General features: G+C 37.8%; 1 protein-coding gene across 2 annotated transcripts in view; it reads left to right on the top strand.

Annotated features, from left to right (window-relative positions):
* The window catches only part of BCAR3 (BCAR3 adaptor protein, NSP family member), a 170,526-nt gene that overhangs the window by 28,305 nt on the left and 115,298 nt on the right, over positions 1-26,923 (top strand). For both annotated transcript variants that reach the window (XM_074188188.1, XM_074188189.1), the window contains exon 3: positions 14,460-14,499. In XM_074188188.1, the coding sequence (XP_074044289.1) occupies positions 14,460-14,499 (40 nt within the window). The remainder of the gene's footprint in view (positions 1-14,459; positions 14,500-26,923) is intronic.

Here is a 26,923-nt window from a genome sequence, read left to right as displayed (position 1 = left end):
TGCAAATCTAGATATATCATTTAACCTTTGTTTGCCTCAGTTTCCTGAACTATAAAATGACAACCTATTTTCCAGGGTTGTTGTGAGGTTTGAATGAGACTATTGTAAAGAACTTAGAATATAGTAGATGTCTGTGTGTGTGTGTGTGTGTGTGTATGTGTGTGATACATACACACACACACTATATATATATATATGTATATGCTTATTCCCTTTCTGTTCCCTTTTATTTTATTTTAATTTCAATTTTAATTTTAATTTTAATTAGAAGAGATTTGAACGTACTATTCTGTTGATATGTGCAAACCCATAGCCTAAGAACTGGAAAGTAAAGTGACTTATTCTTGGTCACATAGCCAGCCTGTCAGAAGGAGAATAGAATTGTATGTCTTCCTGATTCTAAAGTTGGTGTTGTAAATTCTCAAATGTTAGATAAATAAATGTATTAAGAAATACATTTGTAAATACATTAGTAAATACATAAATAAATGTATTAATCCAAATTTTAGTAGATGTATATACTTGTGTATATATGTATATACAGTGCATGGGTGTGCCATTTGTTAACATTTTTGGTGTGAGCATTTACACCATGGAAATTGGCAAAATCCAGGCTTGGTTTGTTGTTGTTGATTGTCTAAAATTTAGAAAATAATCCAGAACAGGTAAATAATGCAAATTAAACTTGAGTATATGGTGAGTATAATTTTTCCTTCTTCTGAAAAGTCAGTTGTTAAACATTTGCTTGCACACTCTTGCATTTACACATTTTTGAGGAAATCTATGATTCTATATTGGTACAAGTATGACAGTCTGCCATTTATTCATCTTAGAGGATGACCTAGGGGTACTGAGGAGCTAAATGACTTGCTCTAGATCATACAGGCAGGATATTATAGAGGATGGACTTGAACCTAGGTTTTCCTGACTATCTGCCACACCAGTGGGGTCAAATTCAAGTAGAAACAGACCCTTGCAGGCCACATAAAGACTTAGAAAACCATAAGTTAACAATATCTATGTTGTGTTATATTTTTTTTGTTCAACATTTCCCATTTGTATTTTAATCTGAATCTGGGAGAATCTGAGACCACTGAACCTTCCATGACTGTAAGTATATATATATGTTCCTAAGGAATCACTTTGATTCTAAGACAGCCTTTTTTTGTGTGGGCTCTGAACATTCCTGTCACATGTGCAGAGAGTTTTATATCTCATTTTCACTGTTGCCAAATATATTGGTTTTCCTTCCTTCAACTGAACTATAGTGCAGAAAAAAGTAGATATTAATGAATCTTTTTAATGAATGTCGGTGAGAGTACAATATGCTAGAGATGAAGCTTATGGGATTTAATGGGATTCATTGGGTATTTTTCTTATTTCCTCCTTTCTTTAAAATGTTTTTGAATCCTGTCTCCATGCTCCTATAATGGCAAGGCACATTTTTAATATAAAATTAATTTATTAATGCAATTTATTAGTATTATGGGAAGTTAGGTGATGCAGTGAGTATCACTACCAGGACTGGAATCAGGGATATTCAAATTTAAATTCAGCCTCAGACATTAACTTTGCAACCTTGGGCTAGTCACCAACCCTTGTTTGTCTCAGTTTCCTCATCTATAAAATGAACTGGAGAAGGAAATAGTAAAACACTCTCTGCCAAGAAAACTCCAAATGTGATCTAAACAACAATGAAATTAATATAATTTTAAAAATATAATAATAATACAAGTTATATGGTAGAGATGTATAAGGAAAGAGTCTCTTCTCATTTTTTTTATAATCAGAATTATGAAAAGTAGTTGCCACATATTTGGAAGACTATTTCAATGCCTTTAAAGCTGTAACACATTTTAAATAATTATGGGCTTGTATACACTCTAACTTCTTCCGAGAGCTGTAAAATAGTTCTTTATTAGACTTCTTTATGTGTTTTTCCTAGGCACTTTACAATGTTACAAAACTTAGGAACAGTTTCCTTGGTCCACTGATACAATTGTCAATCTAACCATCTCCCTACCATCTTTTAATGATGAAGTCATCTTTCTACAAGTCAGTTCTTTGTTCACCTAGAACCAACCTCATTTTAAGTATCTTCTTCTCCCCCACTCTCCCATGAAAAGATAATACAGTAAATTCTAGCTATACTTAGCTCCCTTCCTGGTGTTTCAAAAATGTTCCCCATCTTAGATGTGAAAAAGGAAATATTAATTGGAAACTGATCCAATGAAATTGAAACAAATGGTTCAGTTTTACTTTGAAAAAATCTAGAGCTTTCATTGAACTGATTGAAAAGGCCAGTCTACCAGTGGATGGAGATGAAATAACCATTTATCCAGGTAACTCAGTGTCATTATTAAATAACAAGTATATACTTGCTTACTGACAAATGATTTATGTAATGTTAGTGGGTCCTGGAACCATGACTTTCTACCTCAGACATCTTCTTCCCTATGCAGCCTTGAGATCCAAGAAAGAAGAGGTCACCACATTTTGGGTAGACATTTGGGAGAAAGTAAAATGAATCATGATCTCATAGCATATTTAAAAATGAGAGCTTGTTAGGCTATTATAGATCCTGGGACAATAGATTTAGAAGCAGAAAGGATTGAGAAATCATTTAGTTCATTTTATAGATAAAGAAACTGAGGCCCCCCCAAAAGTGAAGTGACTTTTCTGTGGACACACTGATTCAAGCCCAGTTGTCCAACTCCAAACTCAATGCTCCAATCTTTTTTTTTTAGGGTTTTTTTTTGCAAGGCAATGGGGTTAAGTGGCTTGCCCAAGACCACACAGCTAGGTAATTATTAAGTATCTGAGACCAGATTTGAACCCAGGTACTCCTGACCCCAGGTGCTTTATCCACTGTGCCACCTAGCCGCCCCCACGTTCCTTTTTCAATGCCTTCTTAGAAAAACTGGATTCAAATCTCAGCTTTTTTTACTTGTGCTTGTTGTGTAACATTAAACAACTCACTTCCCTTCTTGGTATTTCAGGATCTACTATGAGACCATAAAGCTTTGGTAGCTCTCTAAACCGTTGGCTATAATGATAGCATCTTTTCCTTCTCAGGTTAAATTTCTTTCCTAGTGTGGAGTATCAGAAGCATTTATTGACCACTTTCTATGTATCACCTAGCACTATTCTAAGCACCTGGGGGAGATGAGGTGTACAAATAAAGGCCATCTTCCAAGGAACTACCATTTTAATGAGGGGAGTAAGGGGTAACAGCATGCAAAAAAAATTGATACACAAGATACATGCAGTGTAAATGGAAGGAAATTTCTGAGGGAAGATGCTCACAGGGAGAGATGTCATGTAGAGAGGATGCTTTGCTAAAGATAGGATTTGAGCTAAGTTTTGAAGTCAGGAAAACAAGATGAAGAAAGGGGATAGTAAGGAAGACATCCAGGGATGGGGGAAGGGGTAGAATATAGTCCATCAAAATAATCAACAGTTGAGAGTATTGAGAAGGGCTAAGAGCAAGGACAGTATCCCTGGTAAATCCTATGTGGAGGGAAGATAAGGCTGGAAAGATAGTAAGGATCCAGGTTGTGATAGGCTTTAAAAGCCAAAGACTTTATATTTCATACTGAAAATAATAGGGAGCCTCTGGAATTTTTGAAGTGGGGGGGAAGATGAGTTACATGGTCAGATTTATTCTTTTTGGGATATTACCTAGGCATTTGAGTGAGAGGATGGGTTAAAGCTGAGACAGGGATAAACTTGAAATAGTATATAACAGTAAGATGTGATGGGAGCCTTCAGCATGGTGGTGTCTCCCCTATTCTTTCAGTAGAATTTGGCTGTTGGAGGGATTTAAGGGCTATGGCAAACTTGAAAGTAAGTTGTTTACATAAACTGATGCTGAATGAAGTGAGCAGAAGCAGGAGAACCAACAGCGACATTGTCAGATGATCAATGATGATAGACATAGCTCTTCTCAGCAATACAGCAAAGACAAGACCTGTGGTGGACAATGCCATCCACATCCACAGAAAGAATTATGAAATCTAAATGCTGATCAAAGCATATCTTATCATCTTTTAAAATTTGTTTTTTGGGGCCAGCTAAGTGGTTGGGGTAGATAGAGCACCACCCATGGAGTCAGGAAGAGCAGAGTCCAAATCTGGCCTCAGACACTTGATACTAGCTGTAGACCTTGGGCAAGTCACTTAAACTTTGCAAAAAAAACAAAAAAACTAAACAAAAAATAAAATTCTTTTATTTGGTTTTTCCCTTTTTCTTCTGATTCTTCTTTCACAGCATGACCAATCTAGAAATATGTGTAACAACATTGTACATGTAAAACAAAGTAAATCTTGACCAGCTGGAAATGAGGCATTTAGAAACTAAATACTGAAGATATTGCCAACCAAGCATACTTGTGAGTGGTTGGTGGGACTGCAAAACCTCAATAAATCAGATCTCACTAATTCCAAATTTTTGATCAGTGTAATAGGACCATGTTTTCTTTTCAGTACTTTAGAAAAAGGGCACATTAAGCAAAGTAGTGAGGTAAACATGATATAAAGGGGAAAAGTTTAACCAGATTGATTGAGACTAGTTCTCAGCCTGCTAGGTAGAGGCTGGAGAGCTTTGGGTCCAGGATCATCTTTATACCACACCCTGGGGCCTGCACAACACTCTCTTTTTTTAGCAATTGCTTAACTGCTTATGTACCAAAGGCTAAACCTTTCATCTATTTGTAGAAAACAATGTGCTAATTCTAACCAATCCTTATCTAATCTACCTCCCCTCCCATTCCCTCTTTTGCTGTCCCTACCTGCCATCTCCTGCTTTCTCCAGCCTGTTCCTGTGTAGGTCTTTTCTGCCCCTTCCTTCATGACCTGGTTAATTCTTTTTGGTACAGTATAAACTCTTTGAGGGAAGGGACTTCTGTTTTGTTATATGAGTGTTCACAATACAAGCATGACACATAAATATCTCCTAAGGGAATGTAAACTCCTGGAGATTGGTGACTTCATTTTTTCCCCTGGGTAACCTCCCCAGCACTTAGCCCTTGTGGCTAGCTTAATGCAGGTGTTGAATAATTGCTTGTCAGTTGAATAGAATGAAGTCTAGTCCACAGGAACATAGAAGCAGCTTGGATAGAGCTCCAGTCCTAGAGACAGGAGGACATGAGTTCAAATTGGACTTTAGGCCTTTGGCAAATTATTTAATCCAGGACTATCTCTGGTCATCCTAACTGTATCTGGCCATTGGTCCCAGATGACTCTGGAGGAGGAAGTGAGACTCAAATCCAATTCATGGCATCACCTCCCTGAGTTCATGGTCTTTTTTTGAAAATGAAGGACAAACAACAACTTGCTGTATAAATCCATTTGTGGATTTATTATATGTCTTTTAATATAGTCCCAAAAGTCCTTCCTTCCTTTCTTTCTCTCTCTCTCCAGTTATTAGGATTAAGTGATTTGTCACACAGCTAGTAAGGATCAAGTATCTGAGGCCACATTTGAACTTAAGCTCCAAGGCCAGTGCTCTATCCACTGTACCACCTACCTATCCCCCAAAGTCTTAAGAGTAGTTTTAAATTTCAAACAAACTTCAAGGTGTACCAAGACTTTTGGCACATCATGTATCTATGTAAGTTATAGGTAGATATTTTAAAAAATTAAGTCTTAAATGAAAAAAAAATCAAAACTCTCTCCCCCTCCCCCACCAAAAAAACCTGCCAATTGAGAAAGACTTTATTGTCCATATCTTTTGGTGTGTATGGGTGTGTGTGTGTGTGTGTGTGTGAGAGAGAGAGAGAGAGAGAGAGAGAGAGAGAGAGAGAGGAAGAGAGAGAACGAGAGAGAACTTTTAGAATACAGAGCATGTCCAGAGTTTTAGTGCAGACAAGCTATTAAAGGGAAGCAAGGTGGAGCACCTGGCCTGGTGTCAGGAAAACCTGAGTTCAAATCCTGTCTCAGACACTTGCTAACTGTGTGACCCTAGGAAAGTTAGTTAACCCTGGTTGTCTCAGCTTCCTCATCTGTAGAATGAAGTGGAGGATGAAATGGAACTTAACAATCACAAACTATTAAAGCTTAAGTCTGCACCAGGAATTTTGGGATATTTTGTATAAGAGATGGCCAATTAACAAACTTTTTTCAGTATCACCCATGTGCCTATGCACTGTGTTAGTTGTTATACTAAGAGAACAATTAAGCAGCCTCTGAGCTAAAACAGCTTATAATGTATTAGGGAAGACTATATATATGAATCAGGAAGGTGGCATAGAACAGAATAGAGTTTTGAGCCAGACATTGTAAAAGATAAAGATAGGGAAAGTGCACTGTAGCTAGACAGGCCTGTAACCAGTTTGGAGACAATGGACTGCTTAGTCAACAAGTAAAGGTCAAGATCTCCCACTGCATCCTGGACCATCTCCAGTCATGCTGATCTATATCTGGCCACTGAACCCAAATGAGAGGAGGCAGAGGAGAAGGCGGAGAGAGTAAGACTGATGACTCTGCAAAGCTTTGCCTCACCTAAATCCAATTCACTTACAAGTCATGCCATCGTCTTCCTTCTCTTCGAGAACTAGAAAGAAGGACAAACAACAACTTGTTAAAGTATTCATAATGTACCTGAACAGCCATAGTGCTGAGGGCATAAATAGGGGCCCAGAAGGAAGCTAGTCCCCACCTTCTAAGAGCTTGCATTCTAATGGGGGGGAAAACAACACATAGAGGGTACCTGTGCATGGTGGTTAGGAGACTGATGTAGAAGGATGATGCTGGAACAAGCCACTTTGAAGCCTCAGTTCCCTCATTTGGAAAATAAGGATAATAAAACTGCTGTGAATATCAAATGAGATAATATGGGTAGAATTCTTTGCAAAGCTTAGAATGCCATGTAACTATTAGCTATTATTATTGTAGAAATGATTCTTGTTTAATAACAGCTAACCAGTGTTGGTTAAGAGAAGATGACATTATATTTAGTCACTCCTTTAGAGGCTGTTTTTTGGGGGGGTTAGAGATGGGGTGGAGAGAGTGAATAGAGGTTCAGACTATAATTTCATAGAAGAAAGCTTCCTTAGGAAATGTAGAACCAGTAACTCATTGGCAGCTTTTAGTCTTAGATAATTAGCTGGGGACTTGGAACAGTTAAATGGTCACACAAACTACTGTGGGTCAGAATCTGGACTAGGGACTCAAACCCATGACTTCCTGAATCCAGGGTAATCTTTATCAATGAAGCCATTGTGTCTCTCATGCCTCATTTTTATCCTGCTCAAATGAAGTCTGCAAATTAAAATGTTAAATCAATGTAAGGAGAAACATTTTGTAATGATACCCTTGGTATGTTAAAATGATAACAATGTGTACAGATTCTTAATCTCCAAGGTTTTGTCGTTGTTCATTTATTTTTTCAGTCACGTCCCATTCTTGTGGCAAGGGTACTGGAGGGCTTTGCTGTTTCTTTCTCCAGGCCATTTTACAGATGAGGAAATTGAGGCAAACAGTTATCTGGACACCAAGGTTCTAAAGTGTCTTAAGACTAGATTTGAAATCATGTTTCCATGATTTCACCTTGCTGCTCCATTTCCAAGGCTTTAAGGAGTTTTAAAAACAAGGAGCCTGTTTAGCCTAGTTTATAAAATAGCTACTTTCTTGTTGGTTTGCATAACATGGAGACAAAACCTCCAATTCCCACTCATTGTTCCTGTCTTCTGCTTATCTGAATATTCAACCTTGAATATTTGGCAGAAACTCTTCCTGTTCCCTACTGTCCAATTTGACAATTAATTTTCTTCCGAAATGCTTACGTAGTGGTGTGTACAATTCTAAAGAATAGGATTTCCCTCCTGCTTTGTCTGCTGCTTGTTCATTACAGGCCAAGCATGTCTGTTTGACAATACTTCCTCTTATAGGTGCCCCCCCCAAACCTTTGGGAAAAAAGAGTCACATTGCCTCATTAACAACTTTATTCATAGGCATAAGGGTTTGTTATTGGTTTAAGGGCAGAACTTTTTTGTGTCTACACAGTTTTATTTTCCAAAGTTATTTTTATTGACTAAAGACTGTAAATCTCTGCTTCCTGAACTGTTTATTACTTTGTCTCTTGTGCTAATTAGATACTTTCATAGGAACAGGATCTATAGAACACATTTTCAGGGTATGGCCAGTCCGCAGTGAAGAATGGGACAGAGACAGTTCTATCTTTTCAACTCAAACTCAAATAAAGGTAGTTTAGTTTAAACCAGCTCTCTAAACTTTGTGGTTTTGGAGCATTCTTTGTTTTGTGACTCCTTTCTCTTTTCTGAAGGTTAAAAATTTTTTATTTTATTTTAGAAGACAACTTAGCATAGTGGGCAGAGAGGGTGTGCCTTACAGTCAGGTTATCTGAGCCCTTCTTCTTTTGATCAAATGCCAATGGTATACCCTGGGCAAGTCACCTTAATCCTCAGCATCCTCAGGTAACTCTCTTAGGATATAGTTCAGTGATCCCTTCCACACTGTGACTTTCCCCTTCAAGGTTTGGATATATCAGGGATCAGTTAGAAATTAAATGAGAATTTTTTTGAGAAGTCTCAGACAATACATAGACAACATAGAGAAAGTTTACAAACTCAGAAATGCATAACCCAAATTTTACAATAAGGTTACTGTAACTATTAACAAAAATTCAGAATTCTTTTCTGGAATGAAGGGAGGGTCAAAAAGTTTTACACAGATTTTCCAGATCACTGGACCACCAAGCCCCTATTCCCCAGATGTGGAAGGGATAATTTTGGACATAGAAGTTCTGTCTGATTAATGTTGTGAATAGTAACCTTACTTGATTTCTAAATCAATGAGATGAAATCATAGTTACAGACTATGATCTTCCTTATTTATTTGATTACATTGCTGATTAATTACAGTTATACAAATTTGCTCTGATTTTTCTTCCTTCCCTTCCTTTTTACTCTCTCCCTTTTTCCATACCATTATCTTAGGCATTTATATGCTGTGAAATGAAGTCTGTAGGCTTGGGGATCTTGGTGGTTGGCCAAAGTTTGCAATATCCTTTTCAAAGAGACTATCAGGATTCATAGGTTGCTCATGCAAAGCACTGCAGAGACCTTCAAGCTTTCCCAACTTCCCCTTAGCCTTTTCATTGTTCTCAAAGATCCTTGAATGAAAAATGGCAGCCTAATCCAGAGGATTACCATAAATTCCTCTTGGAATCATTCTCTTTCTCAAAGAAAGAATACTTTAGCTGACCTATAGAAAATAGTTTGGAATTTATGTTCTTGGTTGGTAGGGCCTGTATCCCCAGCTCCTGGCACATGATATGACTGAAATTTGGGATTCAAATCAATCCTTGCCCCCCCCCCCCCATTAACAATATGACTGGGCAAATCTGATTGATTCTCAGTTTCAACAACTGTAAAAAATGAAGATAACATTTGGACTTTCTATCTCACAGGGGTGCTAGGCTCAAATGTGAGAGTAGACACTTAGTCACAATAAGAATTAAACATTGTTATGCAAAGGGTCTAGGGAGCAGCTGGTAGGCCAGTTTTGGGGGCATGGGAAGGGAAGCAATGCAAAAATCAATCTCGAAAGATATTGGAACAAGCTTATCAAAGGATTTGAGTGCCAAATAGGGGAGTTTGTTTTTTATCCTAGGGGTAGTAGGGAGCTATTGAAACTTATTAAGCCAGGAGTGACTTGTGCCTAAAAAATACCAACTTGGCAGCTTTGTCATAGAAGTACTAGTGAGAAGGGGCAGCTAGGTGGTGCAGTGGATAGACACTGGCCTTGGAATCAGGAAAGGTGATGGGAGTTTTAATTCAGCCTCAGACAATTGCCATTTACTAGCTGAAGGACTTTGGGCAGGTTACTTAACCCTGATTGCCTTGCATCCAAGGCCATCTCCAGTCATCTAGATGGCTCTGGAGGAGAGAGTGAAGCTGGGACTTAGCACAGCCCCCTCTCACTCACATCCAATTCATGTACTTGTCATGATTTTCTTCAAGAATGAAGGACAAACATCATCAATCATCACTAGTGAGGGGAAAGTCTTGAGGCAGAAAGGTCAATTGTGAGTCTATAAGGCTGTTTGAGGGGAAAAAAGGGAATAGATCTTAGAAATGCTGTGGAGGCAGATTATATCAGTCATGGTACCTGATTTGGAAATTGGGAAAGAGGGAGAACAGTTGATCCTTTTATGGTGCCCTCAAAAGAAATAGGGAAGTTAGGAAAAATGTGTATATTTTGTATTTTTGGCAACTAGGTGGCACAGTTGAATAGGGTTGAGGATGGTGGAACAGACCTGGAGTCAAGAAGATCTGAGTTCAAATATGGTTTTAAACACTTCCTAAATGGGTGACCCTGGACAAATGACCGAACCTGTTTGCCTCAGTTTCTTTTTCCTCCTCTGACCTTCCACGGTTGCTGTGAGGGTCAAATGACATAAAATTTGTAAAGCATTTCTCACACCGACTGGCATCTAATTAATGCTTAATAAATTGTTTCCTTTCCCACCCCTTTTTTTAAAGAAGTGTTAGGTAGTACAATGATGGCACTGAACTCTGCAGACTTGTGTTGAAATCTAACTAGATATTTAATAGTTGTGTGACCCTGGATGAGACATTTAACTCTTGTTTGTTTAACTTTCCTCATCTGTAAAATGGTATCTACCCCACTGCCCAAACTAGCATTGCCATGAGGATCAAATGAAGTAACTAACCATCATAAAGAGTGCCCAATGTAGTAAGTGCTGTAGTTTACTGTTTAAGTTGTTTTAGTTGCATCTAACTCTTGGTGACACCATTTGGTGTTTTCTTGGCAAAGATCCTGGAGTGGCTCACCATTTCCCTCTATAGCTCATTTTACAGATGAAGAAATAGAGGCAGACAGGGTTAAATGACTCTCTTGGAGGCACACAGTTAGTAAGTATCTGAGGCCTGATTGAATCTAGGAAAATGAGTCTTCCTGATTCCTTACAGTCTTGTATTCTGTTCACCATGCCAACCAGCTAGTCCAGGTACCATATACATGTTGTTATCATCATCATCATTATCACTATTGTTATTATTATTATTATTATTATTAAACCAGGGAGTTAAATTTCTTCATTGTAATTTGTATGTAGGTCTCTGGTGAGTGCTTGCCTTGGAGTTGGAAGATTCGGGTCAGTGCCCAGAAGGGCTTCAGTTTCTACTCTATAGTAGAAGGAGGTTGGACCAATAAACTCTTCTAGCCTTCTCATTCTACTGTCTCTCTGATCCTTTTCAGACATCACCTCCCATTTTACATAAAAATGGAAAAAACAGAAGACTTTATTCTTAAATTTGTATCCATGTTTGACTCTCTCTAGTTATTCTCTCCTTGAAAGCTTTTTCAATCCAGCTTCCAGATTTATATTCCTGAAGTCTAGGTTTCCTTCCTCAAATGACTCCAGAAATGCCTCAAAGATAAAATACAGACTTAACTGTTGGGCATTTAAATTCCTGCAGAACTATTTTATGCCTCTTTTCCAGGTTAATGACATTTATTCACCCCTAACATTCTATCCTCTAGCCAAACTCACTGTTCTTGTTTTTGATATTCTGTCTCTTGGTTCCATCCCTTGGCATAGACTAAAAGACTCTCCTTCCTAAGTTCTGCCTCTTGGAACCTCCAACTTCCTTCAAGGCTCAGCTCAGATCAATGCCTACTTCCTTTAAGTGGCTTTTCCTGATTTTCCAGTTCTTTGTCTTCCTTCTTCCCTCCTTCCCTTCCAATTCTACCTTAAATCATAGGATCATAGCTAGAAGTCATCTCAGAGGTCATCTGGTCCCATTCCCTCATTTTACAGATGAGGAAATAAAGCTGTTTGCCCAAGATCATTCACATAGTAAGTAAATGAGTCTAGATTTTGAACCCAATTCTGGCTCCAAAGCCAAATCTATTGTATTTAATAGAATGTAATCTTCTTGACAACAGAAGGATATCTTTTTTTTTAATCGTCTGTCACAAGGTAATTGGTTGATTTTATATCCAAGGAGTGGAATAAACAACTCGGGTCTAGGTACCAATTGTTATTGGCCTTCCATCAGTCCTCACTCTCCATAAGCATTTAACTTCTTTTTCTGAACTCTTTTTTTCTAACAATTTTTCTTTTTCTGACTCATTTCTCCTTACTTTAATCCACCATCCATCAATCAGTATTCCATACACAGAGTGCTATATAAAAGGTACATTTGGGCAGTGTTGGAGTCACAAAGATAAAAGAAAAAATGATTCATATTCTCAAGGAACTACACTCTATCTTGCTGGCATGGGCACAGGAAAGTGAGGCACATAGAAATGAAAAGCTACATAGCCATAAGTACCAAATGAAAGTGGTGGCCTAAATTCAGCTCTATGGGCAGGCATTCTAGTAGATTAGGTTTGCTATTAAATGAAGTGAGACAATTGTAGGTCATCCAACCAAGGAAAAGAGATTTGGTTAGATAGAGTATAGAGAGGAGAATAAGGTTACAGTATTTAGCAGTGATGGGAAGACTTGGAGATGGCAGGGCTAAATACACATCCAGCCTCGGACAGCAATTAGTTGTGCCAGCCTGGGCAAGCAGTTAACTTCTCTCAATCTAGGTTTCCTCATCTGTAAAATGGCAATAATATTAGTGCCTACTTCTTGATAGAGCATCAAGCCTGGAGTCAAGAAGACCTGAGTTCAAACCTTGCTTCAGACAATTTTTAACTGTTTGACCTGGGCAAGTTATTTAACCTCTGCCTTAATTTCCTATCTGCAAAATGGGGGTGATGAAAGCATCTATCTCCCAGAGTTATTGTGGGGATCAAATGATGTAATATTTGTCAAGTTCTTCCCACAGTGTTTGATATATAGTAAGCACAATATAAATGTAAGCTATCATCATAATTATTATCCTTATCATTATTACTTCCCAGGGTTGTTGTGAAGATCAAAGGAGATAATATTTGTAAAGTGATTTGTTAAGCTTCAAACACTATGTAAATGCTGACTATTATTAGAGTTATTATGTGTCCCCCTTAACTTCCATACAAGCCAGGGTATGGTGACTGTGGGGGGGTGTTGAGGTAGGGTGGGGGAGGTTAGGATATTCTGCCAATTTTGAAGAGCTCAGACCTTGCATTTATGAATCCAGGTGACCAGGAATCACCTCAACATGACCTGAGGTCACCAGGAAACTGTCAACCCTCTTGACCTATCAAGTCTTAGGGAGAGCTTCCTTGCCTTTTGATTTTTCTCCCTTTGGGGCAGGGAACCCTAGAAGATAATAATCCTATTACAAAAAGATTTTTGCGGTATGTGGTTTAAGGGCTGGACTTGAAAGGATTGATTTTTTTCCCAAAATGTCCTTTAGCTACACCTACAGGTTGCTAATAGCATCTGTGACCACAGAGGTTGTTGACCCTGACCTCTGGGACTGCAGGCCATCTGCACATCCAAAATTAACAAATGCATCTATTTCTGGCAAATTTCTGTCTTCCCACAACTCAAGGAAGCTTCTGTTCTACTTCTCTGGAAAAGGGAGGTACCATTAAAAATAGGTGCTTAATTGGAAGTAAGGCAGAAATCCAAAAATATGAGTTGGCAATCACAATTAAAAAACTAATGTATAGTAAAGAAGGAAACCAATACCAAAGGCAAACCAAAAAACCTTTTCATAGAATGAAATGGAAGCCCTGATCTTTTGTTCTTTCCATTAACATCATTGCCAGCTCTCCTTTTTAAGGCCCATTCAATTATTCTGAGTTTTGCCTATCTTCTTACTGGAGTTGTATCTCATTAACAAGGCACATTTTTCATTACTTTAAAATCATTTGGATGTTCCCCTTGTGATTTAATTATTGGCAACTTTTTAATGTATTTGGAGAAAAGTCAATTTTCAGCTGTTTCTATCCATGAAAAAAGAAATGAAAAATTAAAAGAATCATCTTCAATAATTCAAACTTCCCTTACTTCAAAGCCAAGCCCAATTCTTGTTATCCAAAAATTTTAGATGAATTGATCATTATATCTCATTATGAAAGAACTATTATTACAGTTTTAGAGATCAAGAAATCAGGGGTAAGTTGAGAATTCAGTCTGTTCCTTATTTATAATTAAAGCTTGGAGGTAGAGCATTCTATGCTTTTTTTCAGAATGTGTGTGACCTTGAGCTCTTTGGGTATATTTTCTAATAGTTAAAAGAAGCTATATAGTTCTCATTTAGCTGTTGAAATATCAATTTTTTTACTTATTTTTGATCTCAACTTGCCCTGAGGTCACCGAAGCTGTCAACCCTCATGACCAATTGAATCTTAAAGAGAGCTTCCTTGCCTTTTGATTTTCCTACCTTTGGAGTAGGGAACTACTGAAAGCTTGATTGTGTGACCTTCCTCGGAAGTGGATTTATATTGTGAATCAAGAAGTGTAAAATAATTGCAGCATTTTTCTCAATAAGAGAAAGCATTATACTCATTTACATTTTTTCTTTGCAGGGATCCACATCTTCTGGACCCAGTGATGGAATATGTGAAGGTATGTCATAGTGGTCATAACCCAAATCATGTGTGTGGTGTGATTCATAGGGTTTTTATTTCCAAGTGAGTGTTGCTAACTAAAGCTCCAGTCAGATGATAAGAGGAAGCTGGTTCTGCCCTTTGAATCTATTATCACAATTTAAATCTATTATAGTGATGGGTCATGTCCTCTCCCAGTCCCTTAATGCACTCTGGTACTTTTCAATTCTCAGGAGAATTGCCTGGGCTTTTCTTCTGTTTGACTGCATGGCTTTCAGAGCTGCTGAGTCTTTTATTTTGAGGAGGGGATGAATGATGAGTTTCTTCCCAATGGAGTTGTAAATCTTAACATACTTAATGACATTTGTTGCATTGTCAGAAAGATTTTTTTTTCCTAAGGCAAGTCACCTCTTAGGATGTAAGTAATTGTACATAATCAAGCTATTTATAATTATACATATTCTATTTATTTCTACGTGTAGCTGTTGAAATAAGTGGAATTAAAGATATGTTTTCCCTCTTATAATTGATGTCATTACATTTTTCAATTACTGAAGGTCAAGTTATTCTATTTGTGGATTATTTAGACTAGGAATTCTAATTTGGGATCTATGGGTAGATTTTCAGGAAGGGGCTAACTGATGGGGAAAAATTACCTATTTTCTTCACTGACCTCTAACTTAGGTGTATAACATTTCCTTCAATTATGAAGAAAGACAATGAACCATAGAAATATTAACAGTACTTGTGATTTTGTCATAATAGAAATCACACCTGTTTTTGTATCATATTATTGTTAGAAATATTGCTTGTACTCATTACTACTTAATAATAATAATAATAATAATAATGTTTGTCCCTCATTTTTGAAGAAGACCATGACATCAGGGAGATGATGCCATGACAAGCAAGTGTATTGGATTTAGATGAGGAGATCCTGCCACCAGCCTCACTTTCTTCTCTGGAGCCATCTAGGTCCAGTGACCAGATATGAATCAGGACAAATTTCTTTAGTTACAAAGACCTTGTTATAGATTTCAGGTATTCCCAGTCTCTTGAATGTATCTCATTATAGTTGATTTCCTTTGAAATCATATGTATTTTATTTTAGGATCTAGACCCTTGTATTTTCATTGTATTTCCCCTTTCCTTCTCCTGTAGTTCTCCTATCAGTGAATAACTGGGGAAAGACTATAATGTGTCTCATTCCCTTGATGTGGATGATGAAAAATTAATTGTGTTGGTTTATTGGTTATTTTGTGGGTTTGATTTGTCCTTGTCATCCACACATATTTGTATGCCACTCCCCTTGAGTAGCATGGAGGCATGGAATGGAAAGAGCTCTTGTGTCTGGAGTCAGAGATTCTAGGTTTGGTGCTTTGCCATCTTGGACAAATCATTTAATATCTCCAGTCCTCAGTTTCCTCATCTTTAAAATAGGAGAAATCACACATTAGATGGACTCTGGTTGCTTCTAACTCTAAATTGCGATTCTGTGATTGTTGGAATATGTTTATCCGGTTAACATTTATTTGGGCAACTAGGTGGCACAGCAGAGAGAGTGCTTGGCCTGGATCAGGAAATTTTATTGTTGATTAGTAATTTTTAGTGGTGTTGGATTCTTCATGACCTCTTTTAGAGTTTTCTTGGCAGAGATACTGGAATGGTTTTCCATTTCCTTCTTTAGATGATAAAACTGAGGCAAACAGAGATTAAGTGACTTGTCCAGGGTCATGTAGCTAGTGTCTGAGAATGGATTTGAGCTTAAATTTGAGATTAAATGGGTTTTGTGACCTGGGAAGATAACCCTGTTTGTCTCTGTTTCCCCATTTGTAAAATGAACTGGAAAAGGAAATGACAAACTTCTCCTATATCTCTGCCAAGAAAATCCTAAATGTGGTCATGGAGAGTTGGACCCAACTGAAATGACTCAACAAGCATTTATTTAACTCTTTAAGGTTTGAAAAATCCTTTATTTTTGTGAATTCATTTGGTTTTCATAGCAATTCTGTAAATTAGTTGCTAGTATTCTCATTTTGCAGTTAAGGAAACTGAGACAGACAAAAGTTAAGTAACTTGTGCAGGATCACCCAACTTGAAAGTATCTGAGGTTAGATTTGAGCCCTAGTTTTCCTGACCCCTGGCCCCTGTATTCTCTCTGAAGCAGCACCTCACTGTCTCTAGAATATCTCTTTGGATTTAGACACTTTATGGAATCCTGTTATTGAAAGGGAACATAGGATTGTAAATTTGAAGCTTGAAGAACCTTCAAAGGCCATCTAATACAATTCTTTCATTAGTAAATGAAGACCCTGGAAGATTGTGATTTGCCTAAAGTCATATCTAAGTCCCAAAGGCAAGATCTGAACCCATGAACTCAGATTTCAATAATCTTTTCCCTCTACCATGTCCTCCACACCAGGAAACATTGAGATGCTTATTGCAAGTGTTTTAAGTTTTTAAAACAATTTCTTATTCTTGGATTTTATGTAATGCCATTATTGTAGGGCAAAGAACATGACTTGCCAACTGATGGAGGGTGGTATTGATTGATGGTGGTGTCTGAAGAGTTTTGTTAAAGCATTTACTTTGGAGAAATTCGTTTACAGAAGGTTGCTTTACCCAGAGCTCTGAGTGGGGCCCATGTCACTACATCATTCTTCAGACTGGCTATCATTCAGTCATTGATCCTGGCTGGTATCAGAGGGCTATGAATGGCCTACAGAAGGGGCTCCCCTGTAAGAGGGAGGATGCCATCCCTGAAAAGACAGACTGATACTATCCAGGGGAAATGAGGACATGTACTGAGAAGAAGGCCCAGGTTTGGTCCTTTTAGGCTTTGGATCCTCCTAACTGTGCCCTGTAGAGACTAAATAGCACCAGGATCATACCAGAGAGGGCATGCTCTTTGCCAACTACACACCAGATAAGGGCTTTGTTAGCAGAGTCAAGCCTAGAAATTGGATTGTTGAATGTGGATGCAGAACAGCTATAGTTTAAAGGTTTTTTTTTATTAAATTTAAAAATTTTTTTTAACTTGATTTGTACTTGGAGGCAGATAGGTGGCTCAGTGTATAGAGTAGTGGGCTTGGAATCAAGAAGACCTGGTTCAGATCTGTCCTTCCCTAAGAAAAACTGAAGCTATTCATCAAGAGTTCATTCTTCCCCATCTCTCAGCTTCTGCCACTGTTTCCCCCTTTTGCTCTGTATCACATAATGAAGTGACTCTTTCCTTGATCAGGACATATCCCTTGCCTAGCCCTTTGATACCATCTTCTTACTACCTCTATCCTCCCTATACTCTTAGTAATCTTTATTTTCTCCAAGTCTACCAGCTACTTCCTTGCTACCTATTAACATCTCTCCATCTTCTAACATCTCCTACTAACTCTCCATCTTCAAAAAGCTCTCATTTGACCCTTCTATACTCTCTAAGTTCTTTATGCTCTATCTCCCCCCACTTTCCTAGCTAAAATTCTTTAAGAAAGTGAACTATAATGAGTGCCTCCAGCCTCTTCTCTCAATGTCTTCTGTACTTTCTGCAACCTGGCTCCACCCTCATCATTTAATGGAAACAGCTCCCTCCAAAGTTGCTAGTGATCTTTTATTTACTTAATCAGATGGCATTTTCTAATTTTTTCGTAAGTCAGTCTCCAAAACCTTTGATGCTGTTGATCACCCTATTTTCCTGGATGCCTTCTTCTCTCTAGGTTTTTATGACATTACCCTCTCTTGATTCTCTTCCTACCTTTTTGACCCTTTTTTTAAAAAAAAAGTTTTTCCTCAATTACATGAAAAGCCAATTTTTAACACTCCTTTTTTAAAGGTTTGAGTTCCAAATTTTATCCCTCACTTCCTCCCTTTCCTTGCCCTTCCCTGATATAGTAAGCAATCTGATATAGATTATGCATGTGCAATCATGAAAGCATTTCCATATTAGTCATTTTAGGCAAGAAAACTCAAAAAGAAAGACAGAAAGGAGGGAAGGAAGAAAGAGAGAATATATTTCAGTCTATATTCAGACATCAGTTCTTTGGATATGGATAAGCATTTTTCTTGCGTTCTTTCTTTTTTTTTTTAAGGTTTTTGCAAGGCAATGGGGTTAAGTGGCTTGCCCAAGGCCGCACGGCTAGGTAATTATTAAGTGTCTGAGGCCAGATTTGAACTCAGGTACTCCTGACTCCAGGGCTGGTGCTCTATCCACTGCACCACCTAGCCACCCTGATATATTTATTGACTGACTTCCTGGCTGATATTACTTCCCCTTTACCCAATTTTATAAGTACATGATATTTTTTTGCATGTTGCCTCTCCCATTAGAATGAAAGCTCAGTGATGGTAGGGATATACCTACTTTTTTTTTGCATTTCTAAGCCTTATTATATTACTTTGGCACATAATAAGTGCCAAATAAATGTTTGTTGACTTGACTAGAAAATGGCTTAGAGGGGACTGCTGGGTGGCACAGTAGATAGAGCACCGGCCCTGGAGTCAGGAGTACATGAGTTCAAATCTGGCCTCAGACACTTAATAATTACCTAGCCGTGCGGCCTTGGGCAAGCCACTTAACCTCATTTGCCTTGCAAAAACCTTAAAAAAGAAAAGAAAAGAAAATGACTTAGAGCTCTGAGAGATTAAGTGAAATGGTCCAGGTCACACAGCTAGTATGTATTGGAGGCTAGAGCTGAACCCAGGTCTTCTGACTCTCTATTGTGCCTGCCACACTGCCCCAAATACCTTTAGGATCTGCTCTATTTCATCTTTCAGACTGAAACAAATTTCTCAAAATGTGTGGTCACTAGAGTAGTGAAAGCATCATCAAATTTTATATACTATACATGCCTATTATATGTAGTTATTTCTATAGAAGATAAATTTAACTGGGTGATTTTTTACTATTTGTTATTGGTTAATGTTAGCTAGATAAGACTAGACTTTAGATTTTCTACCTTTTTCTGCAAGATAGCTTTGTTTTCAAGAGAAAAGTATCAAGGTAGTTAAATGTCACTCCCCTAATCCAAAAACCCCCATAGCTCCCTATTATCTCCAAGATCAAATATAAAATCCTTTGTTTGGCATTTAAAGTCCATCACAATTTGACCCCTTCCTCCCCATCCAGTTTAAATGCAGTTTATTTTTTCCTTATTTATTGAGTATCTTTAACTTTTTTGCTTTGTTCTTTATGTAAAGTTGATAGTCTGTGATTTAACTTTGAACCACTTGCTTGTTGAAAATGTTCTTTTATTCATGGAATTCTTAAATGTGTTTGTATCATAGATGCCTCTGGCAATCTGGTGAAGCCTATGATCTCCTCTGAATAATTTCTTTTCAAATTCACAATGATAGAAAATAATAAATTTTAATTAGAGGGTTTTGAACATTAGAATATAATTTTTTTTTCACATCTGAATTCATGGAAACTATCCATGAAATTTTGTGAAACCTGAAATTTATCCATAGATGGCAGGGTCAGAACCTCTACTTTAATGATGTAAGATTCTGTATAATAAAATCAAAGCCTCTTTATAAAAAGAAATAGATTGGAGGTGTTCGAGTACTTAGTCTAGTATTAGTCTAGAACTTATTGGTGATTTTTAAAGTGTGATTTTTCTGCTGTGATTCTAGTTTAAATGTCCACCACATTCTTCATCCTTACCAGTTGCTACAAGAGGAGAAAACTGTGAAAAGTAATTGGATTGTTGCATGTTGAAGCCAAGTGGTGGTGGAACTTGGCCCAACTTGTGCACTAATCCTCTTAAAAGCAAAAGAACTGGTCAGTGTGTTTCAGGTTCTCTGTCATGACCTCCAGACCCTTTTATAAAAACTATGCTTACCTCTGTGGTGATAGGTCCTATTTATTTTTATTTTTTCCTATTCCTTTTTAATAGAGTTTTTTTTTTAAACATTTGCCACTCTCCAAAAGAGGTTTATTGCTTCTTTTTTCTTCTTTTTTTTTATTTAATAGAATTTTCATAGGATACAAAAAGGAGTGGTGTGAGACCAAGAATGTCCGACATTTTCTCATGAATCATCCTGGCCTGGTGGAAGAGACAAAACTGGGCCTGCTCAGCCTCGATCCCACCAGAACTGGATGGGGCTTGGGGTTTGGGGCTTGGGGAGGGGAGTGGGGATAGCAGAATTTTGGAAGGGATACAACTTGGAGGAGAAAGAATATAGAATTGAATTCAATCCAATTTATATTTTCTGTCTTCCTACCTGCTGTGCAGTTTACACTGCAACCTTATTAATATGGCATGAAAGGACTGTTGCTTAGCCACCACGTGATTAGTGGGAAGTCCCATAACTGTTTGGAATTCTTGTCAGGGTTTTCTGCCAGGCATTCCTCTTCGGGTTCTTGCCTCCAGCTGGCATTTGAGGACCTTGTGGTAGAATTTTGATATTTAGATGTTATTGGAGGAGTTAGGGATTTTATCATCTAAATTCTTTGGCCTTTTGTTCTTTAGGTTCTCGTTCTGGGGCTGAGGGGGATATTTTGGTATTGCCCTCTCCTCTCATTTGTCTACTTTACCCATCCCTGACTCTTCCTACCTTAAAAAAAATGCAACGACCTCAAAATGGATATCTTAACAGTTTTTAATGTTTTTCCAAAATTGTTATTTAGATCAAGGGTTAACTTTTTGGTAATTGTATATAATGGCATTCCTTCCATTGCTCTAGAAATGAAAAAAAATCTTATTGTCCTTTAGATTGGGAGAGAAAAATACCTCCTGCCTTTGTCACTGCATCTCCCCATTCATTGTGTAACTAGTGACTATGGTTAGTGGCATGAAGTCTTGGTATTTTCCTCTGCTCACAGCACATACCTTAGTAGATGAAACCAAAAGATTTATTTTTTTTAATAGGAGGAAATGCCTTTTAAAGGAATAGCCCTTGGCAAAATGGTGAAGTAAGGGAATGTTTGTCTTTGGGGCCTTTCCAGATTGCTCCCTACAGAACTTTCTTGGCTTCTCTTTCCCTTTGTACCCCCCCCCCTTTTCCCTCTTCTCTCCCCAAAAAAGCCCTTTATCTTTCCTGTATCCTGTCTTCTTTGGACTTCACTATATACAGGGTTAGTTGATCTGATACAATCTTTGTGCTAAGGTGTTAACTTGATATTTGGAGAGATTTTGATTTCATTTTTATGTGCCTAGACTCCTTTCACAGATTTTAGATCAATTCTTTCTACACAATCTTATCTCAGAGAGTCTAGTTCACATCTATTCATAGACCTTCAATGATGGGTTCTCTCAATAATGGGTGGTAATTCTGCTGTACCCTTTGGACTGTCTGTCTGTCCATCTGTTGCCTCTTATTCTTTCTTACTTTGTAACTGGCCACACCTGGCCTCGATAACATCTTTCATACTGCCTTTTTTGGAGTGCACGTCATGGTTAACCATGGGCTATGCCACGCACATGCTCTCTTTGAGTCCCTTGAGATTTCACATCTTCCATGATTGTGGTGTTCCATCATTCACAGCCATGTGGTCTCCTTGGGAGATGGGCTTCTGAGATCATCGACAACTCTGATAAGCATCTCCCGCCTTGTGTCTTCTATCAACATTTTGTTAGGTAAGATATTATTAACAAACATTTTCGAAGACCTTACTAGGGAGACCTAATATTTAACAAATGTTATTTCAGTTCACCTCACAATAACCCTAGGAAGAGGTAGATGCTCTTATTAACTTCATTTTACAGAGAAGGAACTGAGACAAATATAAGTGTTTAAGGCTATATTTGAAACCTAACCTGAATGGCTGAAAGCATCAGTTCTCAAGCTTTGTCTCTGGACCCCTTTATACTCTTAAAAACTATTGTGGACCCCACAGAGATTTTTTTATATAAGTTTTATCTATTGACGTCATTAGAAATCAGAACTTATAGTTTTAAAAATATCCATTTGAAAGCAAGAATAATAAGCTCATTAAAATGGGCATAACTCATTTTTATAAAATATAGCTCTATTTTTAAAACAAAAAATAATTAATAGTGGCATTATTTTATGTATTTTTGCAATTTTTTTAATGTCTGACTTAATAGAAGACATCTGGATTCTCATAACTGCTTTGGTATTTAGTCTATTGCTATATGTTGTTTTGATTGAACATATAAAAGAAATCCAACTGCATGACATTAGAAAAGGGAAGAAGTATTGTAACAGGCAAATAACATCCAATTTTTATTATGAAATTACTTTTGACCTTGAGGACCCTCTGAGAGAGTCTTGGGGGCCACTAGAATCCTCAGACCACCCTACTTCGAGAACCCTTCCCAGATAACATTTAAAGTTTCTTGTCCAAACATAATCCCTTATCCTCAAAGGGATTGCAAATACAAAATGTTATTCATTGCCCTACTGCACTCTGTTGAGGAAGATGTTTTGAGGTGGGGGGGTGAAAATGGTCCTTTGAAACTCTTCAAATTATAACCTGCAAACCTGCTAGTTCTTGTGAACTCTGAACCTAAGAACTGCCCTCCAGGTTCCTATCAATAGTTTGCCCTAATTATTTTGTATCTAATGGTAGAATCAATCTTGCTGCTATGTTGTGACAGAAAAAGCATTTGATTTTTTGGAGTCAGATGCCTTCAAATCTTAGAAGGGTTTAAGCAACTCTTGAACAGGTGTACTTGGGTAAGTCACTTATATGCTATGGGTCTCAGTTTCCTCATCTGTAAAATGACTTCTAAGGTCCTTCCTAAATCTATGATATTTTGTAAGATGTTGTGGTTCTATTCACTCTCTAGTATGGAGAGAGAATAGGAGGGGAAAAAGTGTTCTAGACTTAGAATCAAGAAAGACCTGACTTCAACATCTGGCCTCCAACACTTACTAGGTGTATGACCATGAGCAAGTTACTTAACTTCTCTGTTTCTTTCTGCGAAATATATAATTAGATCTGTAGTAGCTTCCTTGAAAGTGTTGCGAGGCTCAAATAACATAATATAGGCAAAGGAAGTCAGTTAATAAGCATTTAGTAAGTGCTAATCAATCAATAAATATTAAGCTCTGGGCTAAGAATGTGAGTTACAAAAAGAGTAAAAAGATTGTGCCTACCTTCAAGGTGCTTACAGTCTAAAGGAGGAAGACAGCAGATAAAAGGAATGTCCAAAGGGACCCGGTTGGGGATGGGAGACTAGGAGAGAATATCTGGAGTGCAGTCTGGAAAGAGGAATAAGAAGGATGTCCTGGACACCCTCCTTAAATAAAGATTCTGGGAGGACCCTTCTAGTAAAAGGGAGAACCCAAGGTAACAGAGGGTACAATCTACGTGTTCAGGGCTTGCTGCTCGCCTTAGAGCACCAGCTGTTATCTCTTCAAAAGGTTAAGGATGTAGCCCAATTCACTAACAACTAAACTAAATTCCTTCTTGAATTTATTTTCAGCCTTTACCAAACCCTTATGATAGTACATTCTAAGTATTTCCTTTTCAAGATCTAAAGTTGTACTTCCCTTTCGAATTTTTTTTTCTGGCACTTCAAGACAGTGCTTCCTACTTCAGTTGTGTTGGGAATTGGTCAATAAATCTGTATTTGTCTTATTTGTGACCCTGGGTGATTGGGCTAATTTTTGTCATCTCTCACTTATTATTCCCTTTCATCCCCAAATTTTCATCTTTCTAGACTGAAACAGCTCAGTAGTTTTGATCCATCTTTACATTCTATTTCCTTGGTCTTCTTCGTTGATGATTGGTGGACCTTCTCTAGCCTTGATCACATCCCTTTTTTTTTAAGGTTTTTGATAGGCAATGGGGTTAAGTGGCTCACCCAAGGCCACACAGCTAGGTAATTAGTAAGTGTCTGAGGCTGAATTTGAACGCAGGTACTCCTGACTCCAGGGCCGATGCTCTATCCACTGTGCCACCTAGCCACCCTCACATACCTTTCTTGAAGGGTACAGATCAGAACTGTGACCCATCATTTACATATGGATAAACTAGGACTGCCCTTGTGTTAGCTAGGGTAAGTGTCATGATGTCCAGCACTTTGCTTTCTCTATTTACTTAAGCGATTTTTTTGGATGTGTTCTCAGGGAAGATTCTAATTCATTTCTTATCCCATGACTCATGGGTTCAAGACCATGGTTCTTAGAAGGATAGTTTAAATAACTCTAGATTTGGAACACTTATCATGGATCCTGCATATTGAATTTATTAGTTTTATGCTGCATATTTTTGTACATACTTTTTGTCCACTTCTATTACATTGTAAATTCATTTAGAGTAGGGATTATCTCATTCATTGTACTTATATTCTTTTTTTTTAGGTTTTTTTTGCAAGGCAAACAGGGTTAAGTGGCTTGCCCAAGGCCACACAGCTAGGTAATTATTAAGTGTCTGAGACTGGATTTGAACCCAGGTACTCCTGACTCCAAGGCTGGTGCTTTATCTACTACGTCACCTAGCCGCCCCAAGCCACCCCGATTGTACTTATATTCTTAGCACCTAGGTCAACTATTCCTGGAAAAGAATAGGTGCTTAATAAACACTTCCTGATGGATTAATAAGAGTATGGGTCATGAGTAATAAACATAAGACAAATCATAGTGTCATAAAATGTTAAAGCTGGAAGGGACTTTTTGAGTTCATGTAGCACAACTTCCTCATTTTATTTTTATTTAACTAGAGTGGTAAGTTTGCCATAAACAGTAACATGAACAAAGAAAATAGGGACTAAAACTTTCAATAAAATTCAGGAACCTAAATTATTTAGAAAGTGAACTTATGACAGAAAAATATAATATTTCCAACTCATTTTGTCTATTTCCCTTTCTTATCTTCCTTCTCTTTGTATATTTATAAAGGTTTTTTTGCTATTGTTACTGGCTTAAACTATTTATCTCTATACACACTGTCCCAATTCTGCTATCTTTGTTTTATTTTTTTCATATTTCTGTGTATTCTTATTCATCTCTTTAAATGGAACACTTCTATTCCATTATGTTAATCTACCAGAGTTTATTCCACTACTTCTTAACTGTTAAGCAAAGAGGTTATATCCAGTTTATCATTATTTCAAGTGAGGCACCTATGAATATTTTTGTGTAGATAGGTCATCTTCCTGTCTCCTCCACCCTCCTTTAATGAGATCATTAGGATACAGCTTTAATAGTGAGGCTTTGGGGTTTGGAGTTATGATCATTTCTCTGATTCCTGCTGCAGATTGCCACTTTGTTCTCCCAAAAGCTTGTGCCCACATTTTGTTTCACCAACAAAGTAGTGTAAGCAGAATGCCTGTTTCTCCACCATCCCACCAACATGGAATTCAACTCTTCTAGCCCATTTGCTGAGTGAAAGGCCAACTCCCTCATTTTACAGATGAAGAAACCTCTATGCATAAGTCAGTGACAATCATTATCATATGAGAAAGCATTCAGTGAAGAGATTAGTCATCCTTTCTGGTGTCAGAAATAATCAGGACTTCCTGGAGGAAAAATGTAGGATTTCCATTACTTTTCTTAGTAATACCTCCCCACCCAATGACTATTATTTAAAAAAAAGGTTTTTGAATAAAGCAGATTCAGGAAGAACAAAGAAAATGTAGAGTTTGGGCTTTTTTTTTAAAGTGGAGGGGAGGGATAGCAGGCTAGTGGTGATTTTTATCATTTTTGCTGAAAGTAGAAAATAGCATTTCATCATCTGTATCTGCCAGCTTCACAAAGGCCTGGTATCTGAAAAGCCAGATAACTGAGGAAAATGTCATCCCAGAATGCAGGTCCTTGTCTCTCCTTAGCTCCACAGTGGCTTCTTGCCAATTCCACTTGTCAGACTTAAATAAAATCATTTTCTCTTTTTGAGATCATTTTGCAGGTAAACACCAGAAATACGGTCTGCCTTCTGTGTTCCACCAGAACCATTGACCTTGTCTTTCCCACAAGATTAAACGTGAGCAGGGAGACATTTAGAAACTCCATCTTTGTGGTAGTTTCAGAGCCGGTCTTAACGTACTCATTACAGACTTTCCAGGCTCCAATCTCAGCGATGCTGATGCCATTTCCTCCAGTGGAATGTTTTTGCATGAGGTCATCCAGCAGATTAAAAGTGGGGGGGGGGGGGAGAGGAGAGGAATAGATAATTATGCAAAGACCACTTCCAAGAAGATGGACATACCCTGGTATGTTAGAGACAGGGGCTATATATGACTTCAGCTTTTTCCTTTGTGTTGCATTGAAGGCTGCATCCATGGTCACAGTTAAATAGCTCTTTGAGAAGATTCTTTTATTCCAGTAGGGAAAACAGGCTAGTCTGCTTTGAATTAGCCTGCTTACAAAGTCATGAAAGGGACTCAGAAAAACAATAGTTCGTTGTGTGCTTGGGGAAGATTCTAACAAGTTATGTGAACCAAATAATGGGTCTATTGGCTGCCTAGGCAGGTTTTTTTGCCTGAGTCTGCACATCCACACAGCCAGCCCCATCCCCCTATGGGACCCAGAAGATCCAGCCG

This window comes from Macrotis lagotis, chromosome 5, assembly GCF_037893015.1.
Source record: "Macrotis lagotis isolate mMagLag1 chromosome 5, bilby.v1.9.chrom.fasta, whole genome shotgun sequence".
NCBI lineage: Eukaryota > Metazoa > Chordata > Mammalia > Peramelemorphia > Peramelidae > Macrotis > Macrotis lagotis.
This window is presented reverse-complemented; position numbering and strand designations above follow the sequence as displayed.